Source organism: Talpa occidentalis, unplaced genomic scaffold (assembly GCF_014898055.3).
Source record: "Talpa occidentalis isolate TD23 unplaced genomic scaffold, MPIMG_talOcc4v2.1 talOcc4.17, whole genome shotgun sequence".
Lineage (NCBI taxonomy): Eukaryota > Metazoa > Chordata > Mammalia > Eulipotyphla > Talpidae > Talpa > Talpa occidentalis.
This window is the reverse complement of record NW_023601754.1, coordinates 6,235,441-6,257,383: the sequence shown is the minus strand read 5'-3', so window position 1 is coordinate 6,257,383 and position 21,943 is coordinate 6,235,441. Positions and strand designations below refer to the sequence as shown.

Below are 21,943 nucleotides of genomic sequence, written 5' to 3'. Positions count from 1 at the left end.
CTAATCATGAAGAGAATTCTTCTTACCTAATAAAGACCAACTTGACCATCAATGATTTATGTTTATTAGAAGCAAAGGTTCCATAATCTGGGTTTTCATATTAACCTCCACAGTCCAAATATTTTTCTCATGAACTTTAAAAAATCCATTTATTACTTTTTTATAAAAGTTCTCTCATGACAAAGAAAACCACTGCTCTATTTGGGCAATTCCTAAATAGGTTCAGAAAATGGCTACAATTCTTAGTCAAGGCCTGTGCATGTAACCATAATTTAAAATAGTATTTAGATTGTCCCACTGATTTATTTACATGTTCACATTGAAATAAGTAGTTTTATGTGTAGATCTTCGAAGTCAATGTTTGGCACTTTCATACATTCATAAACACCAAACCTCAAAGGATGAAGAAAATAAAATTCTGTCTCTTAATAGTTTGACATTTTGTAATGTAATTCAATAAAGTTATTTAAACACTAAGACTTTTTCAATGAAAATAATGATGCCTTATTTCAAATTGTGAAAAGAAAACATATTGGAATATGATCTAGGGATTAAACCCATCATCCTACAACAATTAAATATTTTATACAAAATGGACTCTATAAAGCCTTTAAAATGGGTGACTAGATTAAACCAAACAAACCACCAACAAAATAACCTGCTCATCTTTCCATAAGTAAAATATCAGAGACTGTGTTTAAGATTCACAGAAAGTTAAAAGTGACTATAGCCTTATATTTTGTTGTGGTAATGCTATACAATTTTTAATGAACCCAAGTTCTAAATATCTACATTGGTGATGTTACAGTCAGTCTAAAAGATATATGCTATCACTATCATCTTCATATTCTGTAGCTTTACATTCCATCACTATAGCAGTAAAGTTTCAGCAAAAACATGTATGTACCATCAACTGTGGCAATATCCATATAATGGAATATATGCAACCATAAATAATAAAAGTATTGATACAAGCTACAAGACAATTGAAACTTTAAAACATAGTAAATGAAAGAAACCAAAAAGGTCTCATATTATGATTCTATTTACAGGAAATGTCCCCAATAAGGCAAATACAGTGAGATAGACCATTTGGTTGCCAGGGTCTTAGGGAAAGAAAGAATGAGAAGTGATTACAAATAGGTACAGGATTTTTTGAGGGGTGATAAAAATGCTTTGTAATTAGAGAATGGCGATGGTTATACAACTTTGTGAATATACTAAAGAAAATCCTGTGTACATTCTAAAAGGACAAACTTTACAATGTGAATTTTATCTCCATAAAGCTACTATAAAACAGTATTTGTAATAATTTTTGTTACATAAGTGACATCTATGATATGTAAACAGATTTTTGATTAGCAATTGTAAATGGTATTCCAGAGTGCTGAGGAGTGATAAGGACTGCTGATACAAATCTGGCATCCAGGGAGGAGAGATTGCTAAGGGCTATGTTATGGAAATCTTAGGTCACCCACAACTTTTAACGATGCTTTTATTTACAGCAAGAGTTCTTCGTATGGAGGTTCAGAGAACCTACAGGAGAGCTCAGGTTTATGGATAAGTTTCAAGAAGACCAGAAGCCTGCTGAAATGTGGTGTAAAATGTGTCTCTGTAACCATCTACACTTTTCTAGGGAAGTCACTGCTTTCACCAGTTTCTCAAAAGGGTGTGTAAGTCAAAAAGGATTTAGCTATGACAGTAAAAGCATCATCCTTCCCTTCCTGTCACAAACACCAAGGTCTTTTTAGCACAGAGTCTGTGAGAGCTTCATTTAGTGAATGGATCAAACTTAAGTAGCTAAAAAGGTAGTTACTGGTATTTTGAAATGTTTCAGAGGAAAGATATGCGAGAACCTAGTCAACTTCTAATTCATCAGCCTGTACAAAATATTTCCATCTCGGAGAGTTTGGAGTTTACATATTCTGACAGTATCTAAATCTGGAATAAACAGTGGCATCATCTAGTGCCCTTTCCTCTGTAATACTCTGTATTTATAGAAGATCAGGCTTATGCAGCAGGGCTGTGGCAGTCACAGACAACTTAATGGGAAAAACAAAAACTCTAAAAATGCAACCAATAAATATGGTTAAACTGGCTAAGCACTTGGGGGGAAATACGAGTTTAGAACAAAATAAATATACTTGATCTTAGCCAAAGGCCTAGAAGCGACAGAACAAAATAAATATAAATGGCCAAAAATTATGAAAAATTACACATTACTAATCAAATATATTAAGATAACTATAAACAAATATAAAAATTAAAAAACTTTAATAATGTCTAGGAGGAGGAAAACCAGGTTCAACAGTTTCAGGAGTATCAGGAATATAAAATGGGTAGCAATTCTAGAAAGACATTTTTTGCCATTAAGTGAATTTTCCTTTGGCCCAGCAATGCCATACCTAGGGAAATGTACTAAAACTTAAAGATGTGCACAAAATATTTGATTACAACAGAAGTTTACTTGAGGATTTTTTAGCAATAGTAAAAGACTGGAAATAACCTAGATATTCAATATCTTATAACTATGAGAGGTTAACTACTCAAACAATATGTATTAAATAAGGCGTCTATAAACAAAAACAGACATAACACAAGATCAAGTACTGACTAGCTGAGGAATATGTGACCAGAAGCTGTAGGAACCTAACGTATTTTCCTGAAAGCAATTATTTAGTATTCACTAATTCAGTACTTACATCAACTTTACATAAGAGGATTACCATAAATGATAAGAATTAGCTGTAATTATTTTTAAAGGAAAAAGAGTATTATTGCTATGCTTAATCCTAAGATCTCATAGGAAGAAAGAAAACAAAATGTACTTTGGAATCAGATAAAACCTGGGTTTAAATTCTGTGTGACGAGTTCGATCCCTGGCAGCCAGGGAGCTACTCACATGGCACAGCAGACCTCTCCTGTTGCGCCAACTGCTCCCCTCAGCAGTGTATTTCAGTCAATCTGTCTGTTCTGTTCCCCACTCTGTCTCTGGTGAATCCTCTCATCCTCCGCATCTCTGGACTGTACCCCACTTCTTGTATGCATAAATAAATAAATCTTAAAAAAAAATTCTGTGTGAGTCTGAGACAAATTATTAAGTTTGCTAGTAAGTCTCAGATTCCTCAACATACGAAGCCAGGGCTAAATAATGCCATTTCATAGGCTACAGGAAAAATTAGTTAAATCAATGTTTGAAAAATTTATGAAACATATAGAGCATCACAGAAACTTGACTGCTTACACACACATTTCTACTAATTAATTTTACACAGTAATTACTTTCCAAGGGAAAGAAGACTTTTTTTTTCAGACAATGAAGTCTTTTCCACCAATGAATCGGCAGAGAAACATATTGGAATGCCATGGGCTCCCAGGACAGAAAGATTTTCCACTAAGAAGTATGTACCCTGCCTTTTAGTTATAACCATTTCTGTAGTCTATTTAACAGATTCTTTCAGAGATACTTTATTAACTCATCCTGTTCTAGCCACATGCTCCTGGTTCAACAGGCTAATCACCTATTAGGTAATCACCACGGTCATTCAACTCACTTACCTCTGAATTATAATAACTGGGTAGCATGTAAGTGTAAGAATAGCTTCTACAGTGATTTAATGTAAAAAAGTAAAAAATGTAGAACTAGCTCAATCTGGGACATTTGATGAGGCATTCTGACAACAAAAATCACATTGTGGTACATTTTAAAATCCAAAAAGCATACTGAAATATACCCTGTACAGTGCCAACAAATCTGATGTCATGTGTTGTAAATTTTCACTAGACATCATTTTTCAGAAGAATGCTCCACCTAGAAACACTGATTGTTGCGTGAAAGCTAATCCTTCTGTGAGTCAATCATATCATTTACATGTATAGTCAGATATACAACTTCGTTAAATAGAAAACATTTGTAGTCTAATCTAAAATTTGGTTAATGTGTAATGTGATTTATATTCTTACATAAAATTTTTCTTTGTGGCGGTCTATTAAAAACCTGCTGGCTTACTCACTATATATAAAAAAAAATTGTTTCTAAAGTAGTCTAAATATCACAAACCACCATAAACTTGAACACTGTTGAGAACTCTGAAGCTATTTCTGGAATCTCTGCAACTCCATGCCTCTCCTTTGAAATTACTGAAAGAAGCCCCTAACCCACCGCAAAGCAGTTTCACACTGCTCCTGTCATTTCTTTTCTTTCTTCTTTTTTTAAAAAAGATTTATTTACTTATGCATACAAGAACTGGGGTACAGGCCAGAGGTGCTGGGGGTGAGAGAGTTCACCAGACACAGAGTGGGGAGCAGAACAGGCAGACTGACTGAAATACACTGCTGAGGGGAGCAACATGCCTGAGTCAGGAGAGGTCTGCTGCACCATGTAGGTAGCTCCCTGGCTGTGGATCGAACTCCTGCTGCAGTGGCTGTGGATAGCTTCATAGGTTGTGTCTTAACCCCTGCGCCACCAGGGAGGCCCTGCTCCTGTCATTTCTTAACTCATTTCTTAGCTCCTGTCATTTCTTCAAATATCTTTCACACACATTTAGCATTACTACCTTAAGTTTATATAAATGCTTTACAACTTTCAAAGTTTTTCCAGTCCTATTTGACTGTTACAACCATTCAATAAGAAAATTTTAAAACAAGAAATTAAAACTGAGGGCCTCCGTGGTGGCGCAAGGGGTTAAGCACCACACTATGAAGCTATCCACAGCCTCTGCAGCACAAGTTTGATCCCCGGCCTGCCAGGGATCAACCCACATGGCGCAGCAGACCTCTCCTGTCTCACCTGCTGCTCCCCTCAGCAGAGTACTTCAATATGCCTGTTCTGTTCCCCACTCTGTCTCTGGTGAGTCCTCTCACCCCCCGCATCTCTGGCCTGCACCCCAGTTCTTGTATGCATAAATAAATCTATAAAAAAATAAAACTGAGAGACATTAAAATGATTCATTTTCAGATGTACACACAGCTATTAAATGGTAACAGCTAGCACCCAGAACTCCTGACTACATTCACGTAAACCACAGTTGCATTAACAAATTGCACTATTAATGTTTTCCAAATATTTCAGTGTATATGAAAATAGACTATTTCCTAAAGAACAGACTGGATAGTCAACTTCATCGTTAAATCCAGAGCATCTAGAACAAAAATACCATGAACTCTTTACCATGACTTTAGACTACATCATATAACTACTTCCCCTCTCCCCAAAATCAGATTAATTTTGTCATGTTCCTTCTATGATTCATAGTAAACAGTGTATGTCTAAGAGAATCCTGAACATGTTCTGACCTAGGAGATATAACTTCAAGTGAAAAGCATACAAAATTAAATTATGAAAGTCTTTGTTTCTTTTTTTTTTTAATTCTTTTTAACAATCTTTTTTTTTATAGTTTTTTTTTTAATTTTTTATTTATTTATACAAGCACTGGGTACAGTCAGAAGCGCGGGAGGGTGAGAGAATTCACCAGAACCAGAGCAGGGAGCAGAGCAGGCAGAAGGACCGAAGTACACTGCTGAGGGGAGCAGCGGGCGGCAGGAGAGGTCTGCGCGCCATGTGGGACCCTCCTCTGGTGGCCGGGGAGCAGCCGGGGATCGAACCGGCGCTGCAGAGGCTGCGGGCAGCTTCGCAACCCAGCGCTCAACTGCTGCGCCACCGGGGAGGCCCAGTCTTTGTTTCTTAAGACAAAAAAGTAATGAAATAAAAAAAGGCAGATGCTATTTATTATAATCCATTCCTGAGTTAACTAAGAATTATTTTTAAAAATATTATAGTTGATTTGACCAAATTATTAATAACACAAAACAATTGATAATGACTACTTTTCCAGCAGTTCAACAATCACCATAAACATTATTGACACAGTGAATTAGAGAAACAATTCAGGTTAAGATAAAGATTAAAAAGAAAAATATTAAAGGTTATTCTGAAGTCATCAAAATAAGGACTAAAAAGAGCATACTGAAATATTAATGGTTATTGGCTTGAATGGGAAGAGTAACTTGATAGGCCAAAATAACTTAAATGTAAAGTTTTGGAAGGTGGTATATGGAGTTTCAGGCAACTCACCTAATGATTAGCGTGGTAATTGTAAAAAGCATATACATTCTGGGGTAAAAAAGACCTCAGTCTGAATCCTGGTTCTATGTAGGTAACAGATTTTGACTCCTGAAGATTTTATTTAACCTCTCTGGTTCTCAGTTTACTCAGCCGTAAAATCAAGCTAGCACTAAATGTATTCTTAAAAGCAAATAAAAAAAGCACTATATAATGCAAGGTTAATAGGGTTAATGAGGATGTAAATCCTCTAGCACAGTATCTGGTAGTGGTGATCACCTATCAAGTAACTGGCTTGCAGATTTCAGAACCGAAAATGTTCTGAAATTAGAGTGTTGGTGAAGATCACATTGTGAATATAATTAAAAAAAAAACCCACTGAATTATATATACTTTAAATGGGTAAGAAAGTAAATTTTGTTACATGAATTTTCTTACAATTTAAATAATTAAGTGGCACAGAAATGTTCTGGATAGCAAAAGGATGGCAAGACAGGACTGAAAAACTAGCAGGAATAAGAAGCAATACTGTCAAAAAAACTAAGGTTTCTTTGAAGGGCTTATTATTTAAAACACTATCGTACAAGTGAGATTAAACACTTCCATTCCCAGATTCGGCTTTTACTTTCTCAGGACATATAGTACAGCACTGTAGAATAACAGAATCCTAAAAGCATTGTTTTACCACCAAAAAGTACATTTTAAGTGTTATTTTAAGTTAATGGTTGCAAATACATACCAATTTGAGAGGGTCAGCCTAAACTAAAACACTGATGATAGAAAATAGTTTCCAATTGTTTATAGTGTATACGTTCACAAAAAGACAGCAATAATTTAATTCCCTAACCATATCACTATATATAAGATGAAGAATGTTAACTAAGTCTGTGGCCTCTAATTCTCTACAGAAAACTAAGGATCAAAGAAGTGATATCAAAGAAATAGGGTCTCTGAGCCCTAAATGGCATTAAAATTTACAAATGTTTTCTTACCAGTAAAATGGAAATCATAAATGTATCAGTGTGTTTTCTATGTTTCCATTAAAACCTAACTGGCACATAGCCAGGGTTACAGAAGTATTTGCTACTATAATTCTTAAACAGGGGAGTAAAAGTACACTATAGAAAAGGGAGTCCTCTATTCAGAGGCAGTTAATAAACTTTCTTTCCCCCCAAACCTGCTTTTACTAGTATGCCAAAGGCTTTCTGATATGAGAAAATTATTTTTCATGACTATCACCTGTACAGTATGACTACTGTTTTTCCTTGATTAACCTGCAAAGGCTTCCTATATTCTGGAGGAACACTAACTGTGTCTGTTCACTAAGTGCAGCCATGTCCATATTTCTCCTCTTTATTATTTTAAAAATTAACATTGATAATCATTTTGTTGCTTTCCTCTATATACAAAGGGATTTACTTAATTTTAATTTTCCTATTCTTTCATGGTTAATAGCAGTAACATCAGAAAGATACAGATTTTTTTTTAAATGTCAGATAAAAAAGTATCCACCAATTTTTTGTAAGATGTGCAGGAAAGCTGTCCAAAGATAGGTGAATTCTGTTGTATTATACTTCAGCAACACTGATCCAAAAAATCAATTACAAGAGAAAAATGCAAAGAACTGAACTAGAAGATCGCAGCCCTTATCAAAAATCAATCTCTTCAGTTGATAACATTTCAACAATTTTTATCCTTGTAGTATTTCAATTAATCAATAAAAAATATTGGGGTAGGAAACAGAAGCAAGGAGAGAAGAATTAAGGAAGTTCCTCTCAGACATTATTTCTACCTTCTTTAACCTAGAATATGTAGTTCAGATGAGGCCACAAATGAAATTTCACCTTATACTAAAAGGTAAATCCAGGTAAAATATACAATTCAAGCAAAAGAAAAAAGAGCACACAATTTTCAAATACTTCAAAGGTACATTTACCATAGAAAATTAATGTAACTCCAATTGGATGATAGTATGACATCTTAAATTTTAAACTTTATTATTCATGAAGTCAGTCAATAGTCGGAGACTTAAAAATAATTGAAATAAAATGGCTTCTTTCAAAATATATGCATAAGGCTCCCTGTTCTAAGTATTACTATTCGGCTATTAAAATATAATCAGGGCCTCCCCGGTGGCACAGTGGGTTGAGAGCAGCGCATTGCGAGCACCGCTGTGAAGCTGTCCACAGTCTCTGCAGCACGGGTTTGATTCCCCACCAGGCTGGGAGCATCTCACATGGCACGGGAGACCTCTCCTGCCTGGCCCTCTGCTCCCCTCAGCAGCGCTTTCAGTCTGTCTGCCTGTTCTGCTCCCCACTCTGTCTCTGGTGAATTCTCTCACCCTCCCACACCTCTGGTCTATACCCCAGCTCTTGTATAAATAAATAAATCTTTAAACAGAAAATAAATAAAATGTCATTTACTTAAAATATATTTAAAAAACAGATGACTTATTTCATGTACTAAACTGCTGATAAACAAACCCTACAAAATATTCTTCATATTTTAGTTGAATTAAAATACTTAAAATCTAGATCTACCAAGCTAAAGTTGCCTCAATTTCTCTTGGGGAAAATCACATTCCAAAGTTTTACCACAGCTATCTTTTATTTGGAGTGACTGGGTTGTCTAAGGAAAAAGAACTTGTTGAGCTTGAATAGGGATTTCTCAAAGCTAACATCACAGAGTCCTCTATACCCTGCCAAATTGTGGATAGTATATAAACAGACATAATATTTATTTTGGGACAAAGATTCTGCAGGCAAGTAAGCAAAATACTCCAGAAGAAACAAAGTCATAGAACTGTGGAGAAGCCATTTAAAGCAGTCTGTCCTCATACATTAAATCAAATGCTATTAAATTTTATTTTGCTGTGTTATGCTATGAAAGTAATAAAAACTTTTGTTTAACGTTTTATAAAAGTTCAGGAAAAAAAATTACATGGGAGGCCTTCGTGGTGGCACAAGGGGTTAAGTCTCAGCACTGTGAAGCTATCTCGAAACTGCAGCATGAATTCAATCCCCAGCCAGGGAGCTAACCCACATGGCCCAACAGACCTCTCCTGTCTTGCCTGCTGCTCCCCTCAGCAGTGTACTTCAGTAGCTCCACCTGTTCTGCTCCCCACTCTGTCTCTGGTGAAGCCTCTCACCCCTTCTCCCCCACACCTCTGGCCTACACCTCAGTTCTTGTATGCATAAATAAAAATAAATCTTTAAAAAAAAAAAGGAAGAAAAATTACATGGAACTTTCAAAAGTACTTATTCTAATTATATACTTTATAACTACTTTTCAATATCCACTACTATTATTTCTATCAATTTAAAATCATAAATTGTAAATAGAAATTCAACTACTGTAAACAATTCAATCCCTTTTTCTGGGGCCAATGTAATCAAACTAGACACTGTATTCAATCGCCATAGAAATAATAGTAAACAAACAGTAGCACTGTAAAGTTCATTCTTTAGTTCATAAAATATTTTTCACACCCTTTTTCTTTATGCTCACAAACTAGGATCTTGTAAGCTTTATGCCACACAAAATGCATGCAAAAACATTAATCTGACCAATGAAGACCAATAATGTATGGTGAACCATAATCATTGGCATTTGTTTGAAATAAACAGTATTGAAAATCAGTTCTAAGAGGAAAGAGCAAGGGAACTGGAGTTGTTTGGGCTACAAAAATTTAAGGCAAGAATGATTTAAATTCTGACCAGTTGCTTTCCTTGTCTTCTACCAGCTAAATTAGAGGAAAGCAATTTATTTATTTTTAAAGGTTTATTTATTTATTTATTCATTCATTTATACAAGCACTAGGTACAGTCAGAAGCGCTGGAGAGTGAGAGAATTCACCAGAGCCAGAGCAGAGAACAGAACAGGCAGAATGACAAAGTACACTGCTGAGGGGAGCAGCGGGCAGCAGGAAAGGTCCGTGCGCCATGTGGGACCCTCGCCCGGTGGCCGTGGATCGAACCGGCGCTGCAGAGACTGCGGGCAGCTTCTCAACCCAGCGCTCAACCACTGCGCCACTGGGGAGGCCCTAGAGGAAAGCAATTTAAATGAAGGAAGAATTAAAAACATCTGGGATGTCAGGGTTTCTAATACACCAGGATGGCCCCTTGGGAAAGATGTGGTGTTCCAACACTGTACAGCTACCTGAAATGAAGCTGACCAAAGGCACCCTATAGCACTAAAACTGGATGATGAAGTTATCTATAATCTCACCGTAGAAAATCATCAAATAGTCTAATTTTGGACAGAACCTTATAATTTAAAAGATATTTCCTATATACTCTGGTTCCTAGTTTATTTTATTTTTTTTAAGATTTATTTATTCGTGCATACAAGAACTGGGGTACAGGCCAGAGGTGTGGATGGTGAGAGGATTCACCAGAGACAGAGTGGGGAACAGAACAGGCAGATTGACTGAAATACACTGCTGAGGGGAGCAGCGGGCAAGCCAGGAGAGGTCTGCTGCACCATGTGGGTTTTGCTCCCTGGCCGGCTGGGGGGATCCAACTTGTGCTGCAGGGGCTGCAGATTGCCCCATAGGCTGTGTCTCAACCCCTTATGTCACCAGGGAAGCCCTGGTTCCTAGTTTAACCTTCACATGAGGTATATAAATATGGCCGACATTGTGATTCCCATTTACAGGTAAGAAAAAGTTATGACAATCTTTTGACTCACAGCTCTTTCCTCTACACTGTATTATTTAAACTTTTTCTAAGAAAGACCCTTATTAGATGTCAACGTAGACAACTCACTAAAAACCTGAGTCCAAAAGTTTGAAATGTATTTGTAACACAAACTTTAAAAGTCCTTGACTTGACCTTAAAGTATTTATTCATGGTCACATATCCATTAACAGATCTTCCTTAAAGACACTTGATTTGAAAATATTCACAAAGGCAGAGAGAATGAATAAAAGAAGATTTCCCTGAACCCATTTTCTTAAATCTAAAAGCCATATTTCAAATCGAAGAGATTTATGGAGCTCATGTTTCTTATTAGCATTCTAATTTTTTTGAATTCACTAATTTTAAGTGAATATTGTGGTAGCCAGTCTCTAAAACGGCCCCAATGATCCTAGCCTCTTGGTATTCACACACTTATGCATAAATATATCCTCCCCTCCCTGTTGAGTGTGGGCTAGACTCAGTGACTCCTTCTAATGAATAGAGTAAGACACAGGCGACTGTAGAATAGGTCGTAAAAAGGAAGGAGGGTGGCTTTACTCTTTTCTCTGTGAAGAAAAACACATAATTAGGAACTGAAGTCACCAATCAATAGTCAGATGAGTGAGCTTGGAAAGGGACTGTACAGCTTCTGTCAAGTCTTCAGAGAATGCATAACCCTAGCTAACAGTCTGACTGCCATTTCCTGCGAGACCCTGCTCCTACCACCATCTAACCAAGTCAGATTTACAGATTCTGTAAAAGGAGATGAGGAAACTTCTGGGGTTACCTGCATTGTGGATGATGTTTACATGGGTACACATATATTTGCTAAAAATGGGTACATTTTATTTTATGTAAAACTATACTTTAATAAAGTTGATCTTTTTTGAAAATGCCCTTGAACTCTTAAGATAAGCAGACTTAAGTATTATTTGTGGAAAAAGCAGTGCCATAACTTAAGAAGGGTGGGTATTGAGAAAACAGAAGCTGTAGTAACAAGTTACCACCACATACTCACATGTCTTAAATTGCTCCTCAAAATTACTCCACCCACAGCTTTCCCCATCTCATATGACAGCAATCCCATACTCCCAGTTGCTCTGGCTAAATATGTTGGAGGCATTCTTTACTCTCACAGCCCACACCCAATCCCTAAGCAAATCTTATTGGATCTCCTTCCATATACATTCAAACTATGGCTATTTCTCACAATCTCCACTACTTTAATCTCTCACCAAAGTTTACACAAAAGCCAGGCCTCCCTGGTGGCGCAAGGGATTAAAGCACAGCACTATGAAGCAGTTCCCAGCTTCTGCAGCACGAGTTCAATCCCCCGCCAGGCGGGGGAGCAACCCACATGGTGCAGCAGACCTCTCCTGTCTCACCCACTACTCCCCTCAGCAGTGTATTTTGGTCAATCTGCCTGTTCTATTCCTCTGTTCCCCACTCTGTCTCTGGTGAGTCCTCTCACAGCCCTGCCCCCCGCATCTCTGGCCTGTACCCCAGCTCTTGTATGCATAAATAAATAAATCTTAAAAAAAAAAAAGTTACACAAAAGCCAACTGGTCTTCCTGCTTCATTACTGTCCTCTAAACCTAAGGGTAACCCAAAACCTAAGGCTGATCTTATTCATCTGCTCAAAAACCCAAAATACTCCATTTTACTCAGAATGTCTCCTGTCTGGAGCATCATCCTCCACCCCACCTCCCAATACCTAACTTTCCTTGGGTCTCAACTCAAGAATGACCACCTTTACCCAGACCATTCCAGTTAAAACAGCAAATAATCCTGTTCATGGAATAGCTTTATTTTACTCTACTTTTCCCTTTTTTTCCAGAGTGATTACCACTTTGTAACATAACATACTTATTATCTATATTGTCTACTTCTCGAATCCTTCCACAAAACAATATGGCAGGATTGTAGCTCAACTGTCTAGTACATTGCTTGGTATACATAAAAGATATTCAACAAAGATCTTCTGAAGATATCCATTCTGAATAACTGTCAGGTATTGAACTGGGAGCTATGCATTAATCTCATTTTACAACCGAGGACCATAAAGGTTAAATAAATTGCCCAAATTAACACAGCAGTAAATGCAGTAGTATATGAATACAGTATTCAGCTCAATTAATCCTAACTTCAAAGTCTTAATCACTAGTTTCTCAAAACTGGGTATGAATGGGAAGAGAACTAAGATGTGTTAGGAGGTAAGTACCTAGGTTGAGAGTATGTGGAAGAGACAGTGATTTGGGATCAATATAAAGAGTGGAGGCAAATAATTAACATCTGGGGAAATTTCCTGTAATTTTCTTTGCTTCTAGTTCTAGTCCTGTGGGGACAGAAATAAAAGCAACTAGCTATTAAAAAGACATACATAAAAAATGAGGAAGAAAAATAAAAGATCCTAAAGCTTATGCTCAATAATGGAGAAAACTTAAGTCAGTCCCTCTTCTCTAAACGCACTGGTGTACTTTATCCCAGTGATACGAAGCAATATACTAGCTTTTTTTTGGCCTTAAAAGTGTTCTTTTCTTCTAGGTCCTATTGGTGTAGTATCGGGATTGACAGAGCTGTACTTGAGAAATACATGATCTACATATAAACAAAGATTTAAATCTGAGGGAAAGACACTGATTTCTGCTATTCTTAGAACACAGTCACACTCAACTGCATATATGGTGCTTATGATTTATTTCACACTAGAACAGAAGAGCTGAAAAATTGCGTCAGATCATATGCCTGCAAAACGGAAACTACTTACTACCTGATCCTTTACAGAAAAAACTTATAAAACAAATATGAATAAAATATAAGTTCCCCAATAGCTCACTTTTCCTAAAAACATATCCTCTAAATTCTATAAGTCAGTCAACATTTTTGTTGCTCATATACCTGACAGTATCTCAATGGCTTAAGCCAAGAATAATGTACTCTTCAATCCAGCAAACAAATATTAAATTAATTCAAGCAAACATACTTTGCAGCAGAGTTAATACCTATTTATTAATTATTAAATACTGGAAGACCCCCATAATACGGAGATATCAATTGTGATGGTTTAAGATAGTTTAGCATAAAAACCAAGAGGAAAGGAATTTTTTAGTTTATGTCTTTAGTATCTGAGGAACCATGTTAAATAAACTTTAAGAAAAGATTTTGGACAAGGAAAAAAATTTTTCTTCATTTAGTCACACATTCATGCACCAAGCAAAAAAAGCAATAATCCTACAATGATTTCCCAACTTTTCCTTTACATATAAGGATTACCAAATAATAAAATCCGGAACATTTGCTTTTAATCTTTCAAGCAAAAAAAGTTAATAGATAGGGAAGCAAATTACGTATTACTCATTTTTTAAATTCTTTAATCTTTATTTTCCATCTCCCAATCCAAAGATTAGTTGGTTTGTCATCCATTAAAATAAATCAACTTTACTGTATAAAACTAAAGAAAACAAAAAAACTCTTCACTGTGATGTGTGTGTGTACACAGCCTAATACAGCCTAATACAAAAATCTTTCAAGTTCCTCCGAAGGGTGTTTAAATGCACGTTATGCTTTCTAAATAAAGTGATAGGTTATGGTATTTGTGACAACAGTTAGAAAAATTAGCAAGTTGGCAAAATCAGGTATGAAAATACACCGTGAAGAAAACAGGAGAAATATTAAGTATAAAATAAAGCATATAAAAAAAATTCTCTAAATATCTTACTTCAAGAAGTGAAGAAGTAAAAACATCTACATTGAAAGATGAACCAATCCAATATATTATTCATTAAAATTTTACCAAAATCATATAAAACATATAACTCAGCTGTAATAAGGCTCCAATTTAAACATTTCCACCTACATTTTTCATATCTTCAATCTAAACTTACAACATGAAAATTTTATTTACAACATGAAATTAATGCATTTGTTTTCCCAGAAACTTTTCCTCAACACAAAATTTCCATGTTAGTTTTCACATTGTTTTCCCCAAAATTAAATTTGCTGCATTAATAGTAGAAAGTTACCCATGAACTGTTTCTAAATATTATTAAATTTTAAGCCCACAGAGACTTTTCCCATTTTTCTTTTAATTTCATTTAACAGTACTGTAGTCACACACATTTTAGAAAAAAAAAATAAATTTTTTTTGTCAACACTTTTAAACGAATTAAGTTTTGAATGTTACATGTAAGAAAGCAAGCTACTCTCTTTAAAGGACTAGAACTTTCCATTGTGAATATTACATACATTAAATTAGTAATAGAATGATATAAAAACTTGGAGGATTTTTTAAATTGTGCAACATTTTTATTTATTATGGAATGCAAACAAATATAATAATATACCTGTATAATCAGACCTGTGACCTCCTTTACCAAATAGACTCTTGTGCTCTTTATGCAAATTAGATAATCCATAATGAAACAATGCACAGTATTTCAAATTGCAAAGAAATGCTTCCTACCTTGCCTGCTTCTCTTTCTAAGTCGACATATTCCCGGCTAGGTGTTTGTCGCTGTTCTCCCTGCCAGCTGGCCGGAAAAAACTGGAGAGACAGATTGGTTCCTGTGGCCACAAAAGCCTTTTAGAAAAATCAATACAAACAGGATCAGGAGCAGGACATTACATAAATTATGCAGGCAGTCATTTATTTTTACATCAGTTTCTGTCTTAAGCCAGGCAGCACCGAGAATACTTAAAAGTAAAAAACATGCACTCATCATTTTTCTTAAGTATTAAGTTACAAACATCTGATTCCATTTTGAGGACATTTGCCATTGGCTGCTTAAATATAAAATCAGACATGGAATCAATACTTTCTTTCAGGTCATTTTTTGCTGACGTTAGGATCGCGCATTGCTAACATCAAACTAGAAGCCACCATCCCTGAATTAAAAAACTTGTACTTTAAATAGGAAAATCACTGAAGATCTATACAAATATTAAAATTTAAATCATAGCACAGTTTAAAGTCGTGCAAATTACATAGTTAAATTGTTCCCGATTTCCTTTGCTGAAGAAAATACTATGCTCTTAAAGTTCATGTTAAAAATGTATTTGGAACTGTCCTCTGATAAACCATACATTCACATGTGATGTGATAGTTCTCACCTCTTTAAAACCTTGGATGATTGAAGCATAAATTTTCTAAAATCTGACTTAAGTAGGAGAATGGGATCTGCCAATAACAAGAATATTCATCCAGTATTTATAAACGATTTGGATGGCACAAGTCAACAGACAGAAGAACCTAAAACCATTTTCTCTGTAGCCCCTAAGCAATTTAATTCTATTATTTCCCTCAGAGTAAAAAAGAAAAAAAAAAAAAAAAGGAAGTAACATTGTGTCTAGTCCAGAGGGGAATTAAGAAATAAGTAAAAAGCATCTTTGGAAAAAAAATTTTTTTTCATCATATAAATATAAACTCTTCGTTAAAAGATTTTTCTTTTACTAATTAAAATTCTAAAGTGTAATTTGTTTTCAACTATAGAGTGTTCATCTGAAAGCAAGGGGTTCACATTTTGGGCAATGTGTTTGAAGTCACTGGCTGATTCAGTTATACACTAGTTCCCTGATGCTTAAGAGTTTTTATAGATTCTTTAAAAGGTAAAAATTATACTTCCTATTTCTAGTATTGATACTGTTAATATAATTGTTAACCTAACCTCGAAATCTCTGTAGACAGACATCTTTGATGGCATTTCCCTAATGAACATTGAGGTAAATATTCTATATGAGTAGACCGAACACACATCAACATTAACCTTAAAAAAACAAAAATTTGTCCCTAGTGACAACCCCCCCCCCACACACACTCTGGCCTACATTCCAGTTCTTCTACACATACATAAATAAATCTTTAAAAGAAAAATTTCCCCAATATTAGCATAAGTTTAAAAAACAATCATGTCAAGTGAAGTGAACCAATAATACTTCAAATGAAAAGCAGGCTCTAGGAGGGAAACTGCCTAGGCAGTATAACCTGAGGCAAATTACTTAACTCTGTATCTCAGTTTCCAGTATTTGTAAAGTGCTTACAACAGTAGCACGTAAACACTGCATGTATATGTAAATAAGAGAAATAATTTTGAACTGAATAAGAGAGCCACCTTTTCAGCCTCAGATAATGAAATTATCAGAGCAGAGTGGTAGCTGATAAGAGATTTAGCCAAGAATGAAAGATCCTCTGTCAAAATGCAGCACACATTTTTTTTTTAGCACTGAACTAGTAACTTCTACTCCTACCAAATCAGTTCTGAGCTAAGTAAAGACAGTCTACAGATCTTATTACCTCACCTCCTGTCTGAAGGCCAACCTCAGAAGAGATTTCCTGCTTCATCACTTTATGCCCATTATATCAACATCCCTTTCTGAGACAGAAGTAGTTAAAAAAACAAACAAAACAGGATCATTCTAGAATAGTGTTTCCCAAACTTATCTGAACACAGAACTTTTTTTTTAAATAGAATAGCTACACATAACAGTTGGGAAAATTCTGTTAAAAAACATGAAAAGGTCAAACTGTCTATATGTAAAACTGTCTATAGGTGTAATTGTATGTAAGAGTTCCATGATGTCCCACCTATGTTTTATAGGTTCCATAAATAATAAAAGAGCAGAACATGTGCCACTCCAACATACCTTTATCCTTCCATCTTCAAGATTAAAAATGTATATAGTTTTTACTGCTCAAAGTAATCACCATACCTCTCATAAGCATTTTTTCTTTTATTAATCATTAGTGTTGGAGACATCGCCCACACTCCTAGTACAGTGAGAATTAAATGAGATTTTACCAAACAGATTCTTCTACTCCTTATCCATAATCACTTTTATTTTAGGTTACAATAAGAGTGTGGGTAAGTTTTACAGCTAAGAAAAGATGAGCATCGCAGCCCTTACATTGTTTTACATTTAAAAAATATAAAATCTTCATTAGCACAACTAACATGTCAGAGATGTCCAAAACATAAAGAAAAGAGGGGAAAAAACCTGTTGGGAATCATATGTATGTATGGTGCTATGTTTTATAAATGTGTGTACATATACAGTGTAATGTTCTAGACAGATGTTTGCCATATAAAGCTGTTGACAATATATATGCAAAATGATACCTTGTCCAGTCAAAGTAAAAACCACAGCCTGCTTATAAGTCGTAGGATAAATTTTGAACAGTAAATCTAGTGATCTATAAATTCAAATAATCAAGCACTTATGATGAAAAAAAAAAAAAACTACATAAAACCTGCACAGAGCAGGCTAGATGAAGGATTCTTGTACCACTCAGTGCCAAACCAAAACATATTTGTCCTATACATTTGAGTCATGCAAGTACTGAACTAGTCAAGAAACTTGGAAGTGGGCTAAAAAGTGGAGATTTTCTTTCATAATGTGCAATAACGACAAAATATTCCAGAGCTAATAAATTTAGCCAGTAACTTCTATCAGTAACATAAATCGAAAACGCCTTCATCTTAAATATCACATATTCTTTAAAAATAAATTCGACTTCAGTAACAAAAAGGGAGAATTCTATGGTATGAATATGTAGTATGTCTCAATACAAAGAAATATTCTCTATATGGGGGTGAGAGTTTTCCAATGTCTTATCATTAACCCCAATTCAAACCGGATCTTCACCTTAAGTCTGCAAAAGCAATGGTCCAAGCCATCAAGTAGACAACGGTACTGCATTACACAATACTTGAATTTTTTTACTTTTTAAAATTAACAATCAACCTTTGTCTTTAGTTTCTTCTTACCCACTTTTCGGTCTCATCAGCACCTCCAACAGGACAAATCAAAAGGACAAATCAAAAGGAGATGAGGGCAACGAGGACACTTATATTTTCCCTTCAACATAAAGTCTGGTGGAGATGAAACAGCCCCCAGTTCAACTGTCGATTTCTCCAATCCACTCAATTCTTCAGGCACGACAGCCCCGAGCGGGGTATCAGGTTTGAAAAGAGCCTGCAAAGGCGTCTTTCAGATCCTCCTGAGGCTTAACATTCTAAGAGGATGGCACGGACTCCCCCGCTCCCCTGCCAGGACGAGAGCTAACTAACCCCTGGGTGATTTCTCAGATTCATTCTGTTGTACGGGGGAGGCAGCTTCACACACACACACACAGCTTCACCAAAAATCTAGCGTCCAAGAAAAACAAACGATCGTGCAAGAGCCAGAATCCTGAATGAAGCCTCATCCCCCCCACCCCAGGATGATTTCTTCCCACCTATGTACCCCAAGCCTTCGGTCAGTGCACCCCAAGCCTTCGGTCAGTGCACCCCAAGCCTTCGGTCAGTGTACCCCAAGCCTTTGGTCAGTGTACCCCAAGCCTTCGGTCAGTGCACCCCAAGCCTTCGGTCAGTGCACCCCAAGCCTTCGGTCAGCGCCACCGCCCGCACCACCTTCCCGGGTTCAGCCGGGGCCGGGGTGGCGTCCCCCCGCCGAGGCCCACCGTGCGCGGGGGTGTCCGGGCGCCCCCGCCCCCCGCGGCGGGCCGGGGCAGGTCTCCCCGCGAGGACGCGGCCCGCCGGCGTCTGGTTTCGCATTTTGAATCCCGAGTAGGAAGTGAGACGGCGGCCGCCCAGTTCCGGAACCCGCCGGGCGCCGCGGCCGGGGCGCAACAAGTGACCCGCGCGCCGGGCGCCCGGCCCCCCGAACCCCGGCCCCCCGCGCCCCCGGCCCCCGCGCCCCGGCCCCCCGCCCCGCCGACTTACGATTTCCGAGCGGCCGTCGCGGCAGGCGTTCTGGAAGCGCGCCTGGCGCTCCTCGTGGGGCCGGTCCCTGAAGCCCGTGTACTTAATCTGCGAGGGAGACGCCGCAATCAGGGGCAAATCCGCGGCGCCGCCCGCGCCCGCCCGCGGCGCCGATAAGGACGGGCAGCGCCGCGCGGCCGCCGGGCGAGATTGCCCCGGGCGCGCCGGCGGGGCCCGGCCCGCCCGCCCAAACTTTTCCCCGCCCGGGCCCACTCGGGGCGCGCGCGGCCTCCGGCGCCGCCGCCTCACCTCGCACTCGCGGCTCAGCTTCCTGAAGAACTCCTCGTTCTCGAACTTGCTCCTCTGGTCCGGCACGACGCGCGGCATCTTCCCGCCCGAGGCCGCGCCGCGGGGCTCCGGCTGGCGCGGGCACCCGCCGACCGCCTGCGCCCACCCGCGGCGCCCCGGCTCGCGCTTCCCTTTGTTTCAGGCGCCCGCCCGCGTGGACGCCGCGCCCGAGCCCGAGGTGCCGCCGCCCGCCCGCGCGCAGCCCCCGGCGCCGCCGCCCGGCCGTTGTCTCCCGCCCGCGCGGACCCAGCACCCGCCGCCCCCGGCCGCCGCCGCCGCCACTTCCTCTCGCCGCCCGCCCCGCGGCCCGCCCCGCCCCCGCGGCCCCACCCTCCTGCGCGCGGCCCGCCCGCCCCAAACTCCGGCAAACAAAACGCACCATTCACAACTCCGCGGGCCGCGCCGCGCATGCGCCGCCCGTCCGCTCGCGGGGCCGCCGGGCGGCGGCGAACCCGAGCTCCCGGCGCGGCGCGGCCCGGCCCGGCCCTCCTCCCCGGCCCGGCCCCCTCCCCCCGGCCCGGCCCGGCCCGGCGCGACCCGCCGGCCCTCGGACACCGGCGGCGGGGCCCGCGCGGGCCGCTTCTCTCGACTGTCTGGAACTTCGCGGCCCCTCAGCTGCGCGGAGAAGCCCCGCGTGCCACCTGCGCCTGAGGTAACTGAATTGCTGGGGCGCGTCGCGCCCCGGACCCGAGGCGGCGCCCGGCCGGGACTCACGGTGGACGGAGAGCGGAGGAGGCACGTGCGTCCGCGTCGTGGTGGCGGGACGGGGCTGCGGGAGCCGTGGGCGCTCGCGCGGCTCTGCCGGCCGGCCGGGGCCCCGCCCGGGTCCTGACTGCGAAGCCGCTGTTTGCTTGTTCTTGAAATACAAACACGCGCAAACTCGCAGTGTTCGCGTGAGGGCCTTCTTGTGGTTCTAGCACGTTCGGTCTCCAGCTACCTCAGAATCGCCCCCTCAGGTGTCTCCACTGCGAGTGACAGAACCCCAGGGCTGACCCACTTAAAGCTGGGAAGGCATGCGTTTTTATTTCAGGTAAACAAATCACAGAGAGGGACTTTATCTCCATTTCTTTCATTGCTGAATCTCTCAGTCTCGTTTCGGTGGCATTCATTTCCTGGCAAGGGGCGGAGGCAGCCATTTCTCCATTTCCAAGTCGTAAAATTCCCGTGAAGAACTTTGATTGACCCAGTCTTGGTCGTGTGCCCTCTGCCAAGTAACCATGTACAGGCAGATGTGAAGAGTTGGCCAGCGAATGTCACCTGCCTTCCATCAGGGTTGGGCGCCTGGGATTGGCTGCCTCAGGGAGAACCTAAAGGCGGAAAGATAGGAAGAGCAGTTTTGTTGTTGCCTGTAGGTTCTGGTGACACAGGAGAGGGAGATTTCACATCAGCACAGGCAAACGCAGACAAAACCAGTCTTAAAAAAAAACATGTGCTACTTGGGCCTCCCTGGTGGAGCAGGGGTTAAAGTCTCAGCTCTATGAAGCTGTCGCAGCCACTGTGGCATGAGTTTGCTCCCCGGCTAGGGAGCTACCCACATGGCGCGGCAGACCTCTCCTGTCTCACCCGCTGCTCCCCTCAGCAGTGTATTTCACTCTTTCAGTCAATCCGCCTGTTGTGCTCCTCACTCTGTCTCTGGTGAATCCTCTCACCTCCCATACTGCTTGCCTCCACCCCAGTTCTTGTATGCATAAGTAAATAAATCTTAAAACAAAAAACACGGTGCAACTTACGTTGGGTGAAGCAGCTTGTATCCCAGGGCAGAACTAAGTCACCCACAAGGAATGGAAGCTTTCACCCATCTGCTGCCTCTCCCTCAGGTTTTCCAGGCACTAGCTCAGTGCAGCCATTGCTTAAATAAGAGGAGGACGATGAGTTTGCTCCCAGGGAACAAGGCCTGTTTGAAGGCCAGAGGCCAGGGGAACAACATTTCTGCTGTTGTTGGCCTCTGTGATAGGAAATAAAGGCTATCCCGTGTGACACCATTCAGCACCTCTATGTTCTGTGTAGGTACACATTTGCCCCAAACTTTCCATTTCTGTCTCTAAAAAATAATCCACAGGGAAGCACCCTTCTTCCACAAAGAGACAAGGTAGAATTCACCTAGGGTGGCCTACGTGCTCAGACGGACATCCTGAGCTTTGACAAGGAAATGGTCAGGG

General features: G+C 39.8%; 1 protein-coding gene across 2 annotated transcripts in view; it reads right to left on the bottom strand.

The window, feature by feature from the left end:
- The window catches only part of CBFB (core-binding factor subunit beta), a 44,097-nt gene extending 24,241 nt beyond the window's left edge, over nt 1–19,856 (bottom strand). For both annotated transcript variants that reach the window (XM_037515843.2, XM_037515842.2), the window contains exons 1-3: nt 19,746–19,856; nt 19,458–19,544; nt 15,203–15,319 (exon numbers count right to left, since the gene is read on the bottom strand). In XM_037515843.2, the coding sequence (XP_037371740.1) occupies nt 15,203–15,319; nt 19,458–19,544; nt 19,746–19,823 (282 nt within the window). In that variant the 5' untranslated portion in view covers nt 19,824–19,856. The remainder of the gene's footprint in view (nt 1–15,202; nt 15,320–19,457; nt 19,545–19,745) is intronic.
- Nucleotides 19,857–21,943: the final 2,087 nt, after the last annotated feature.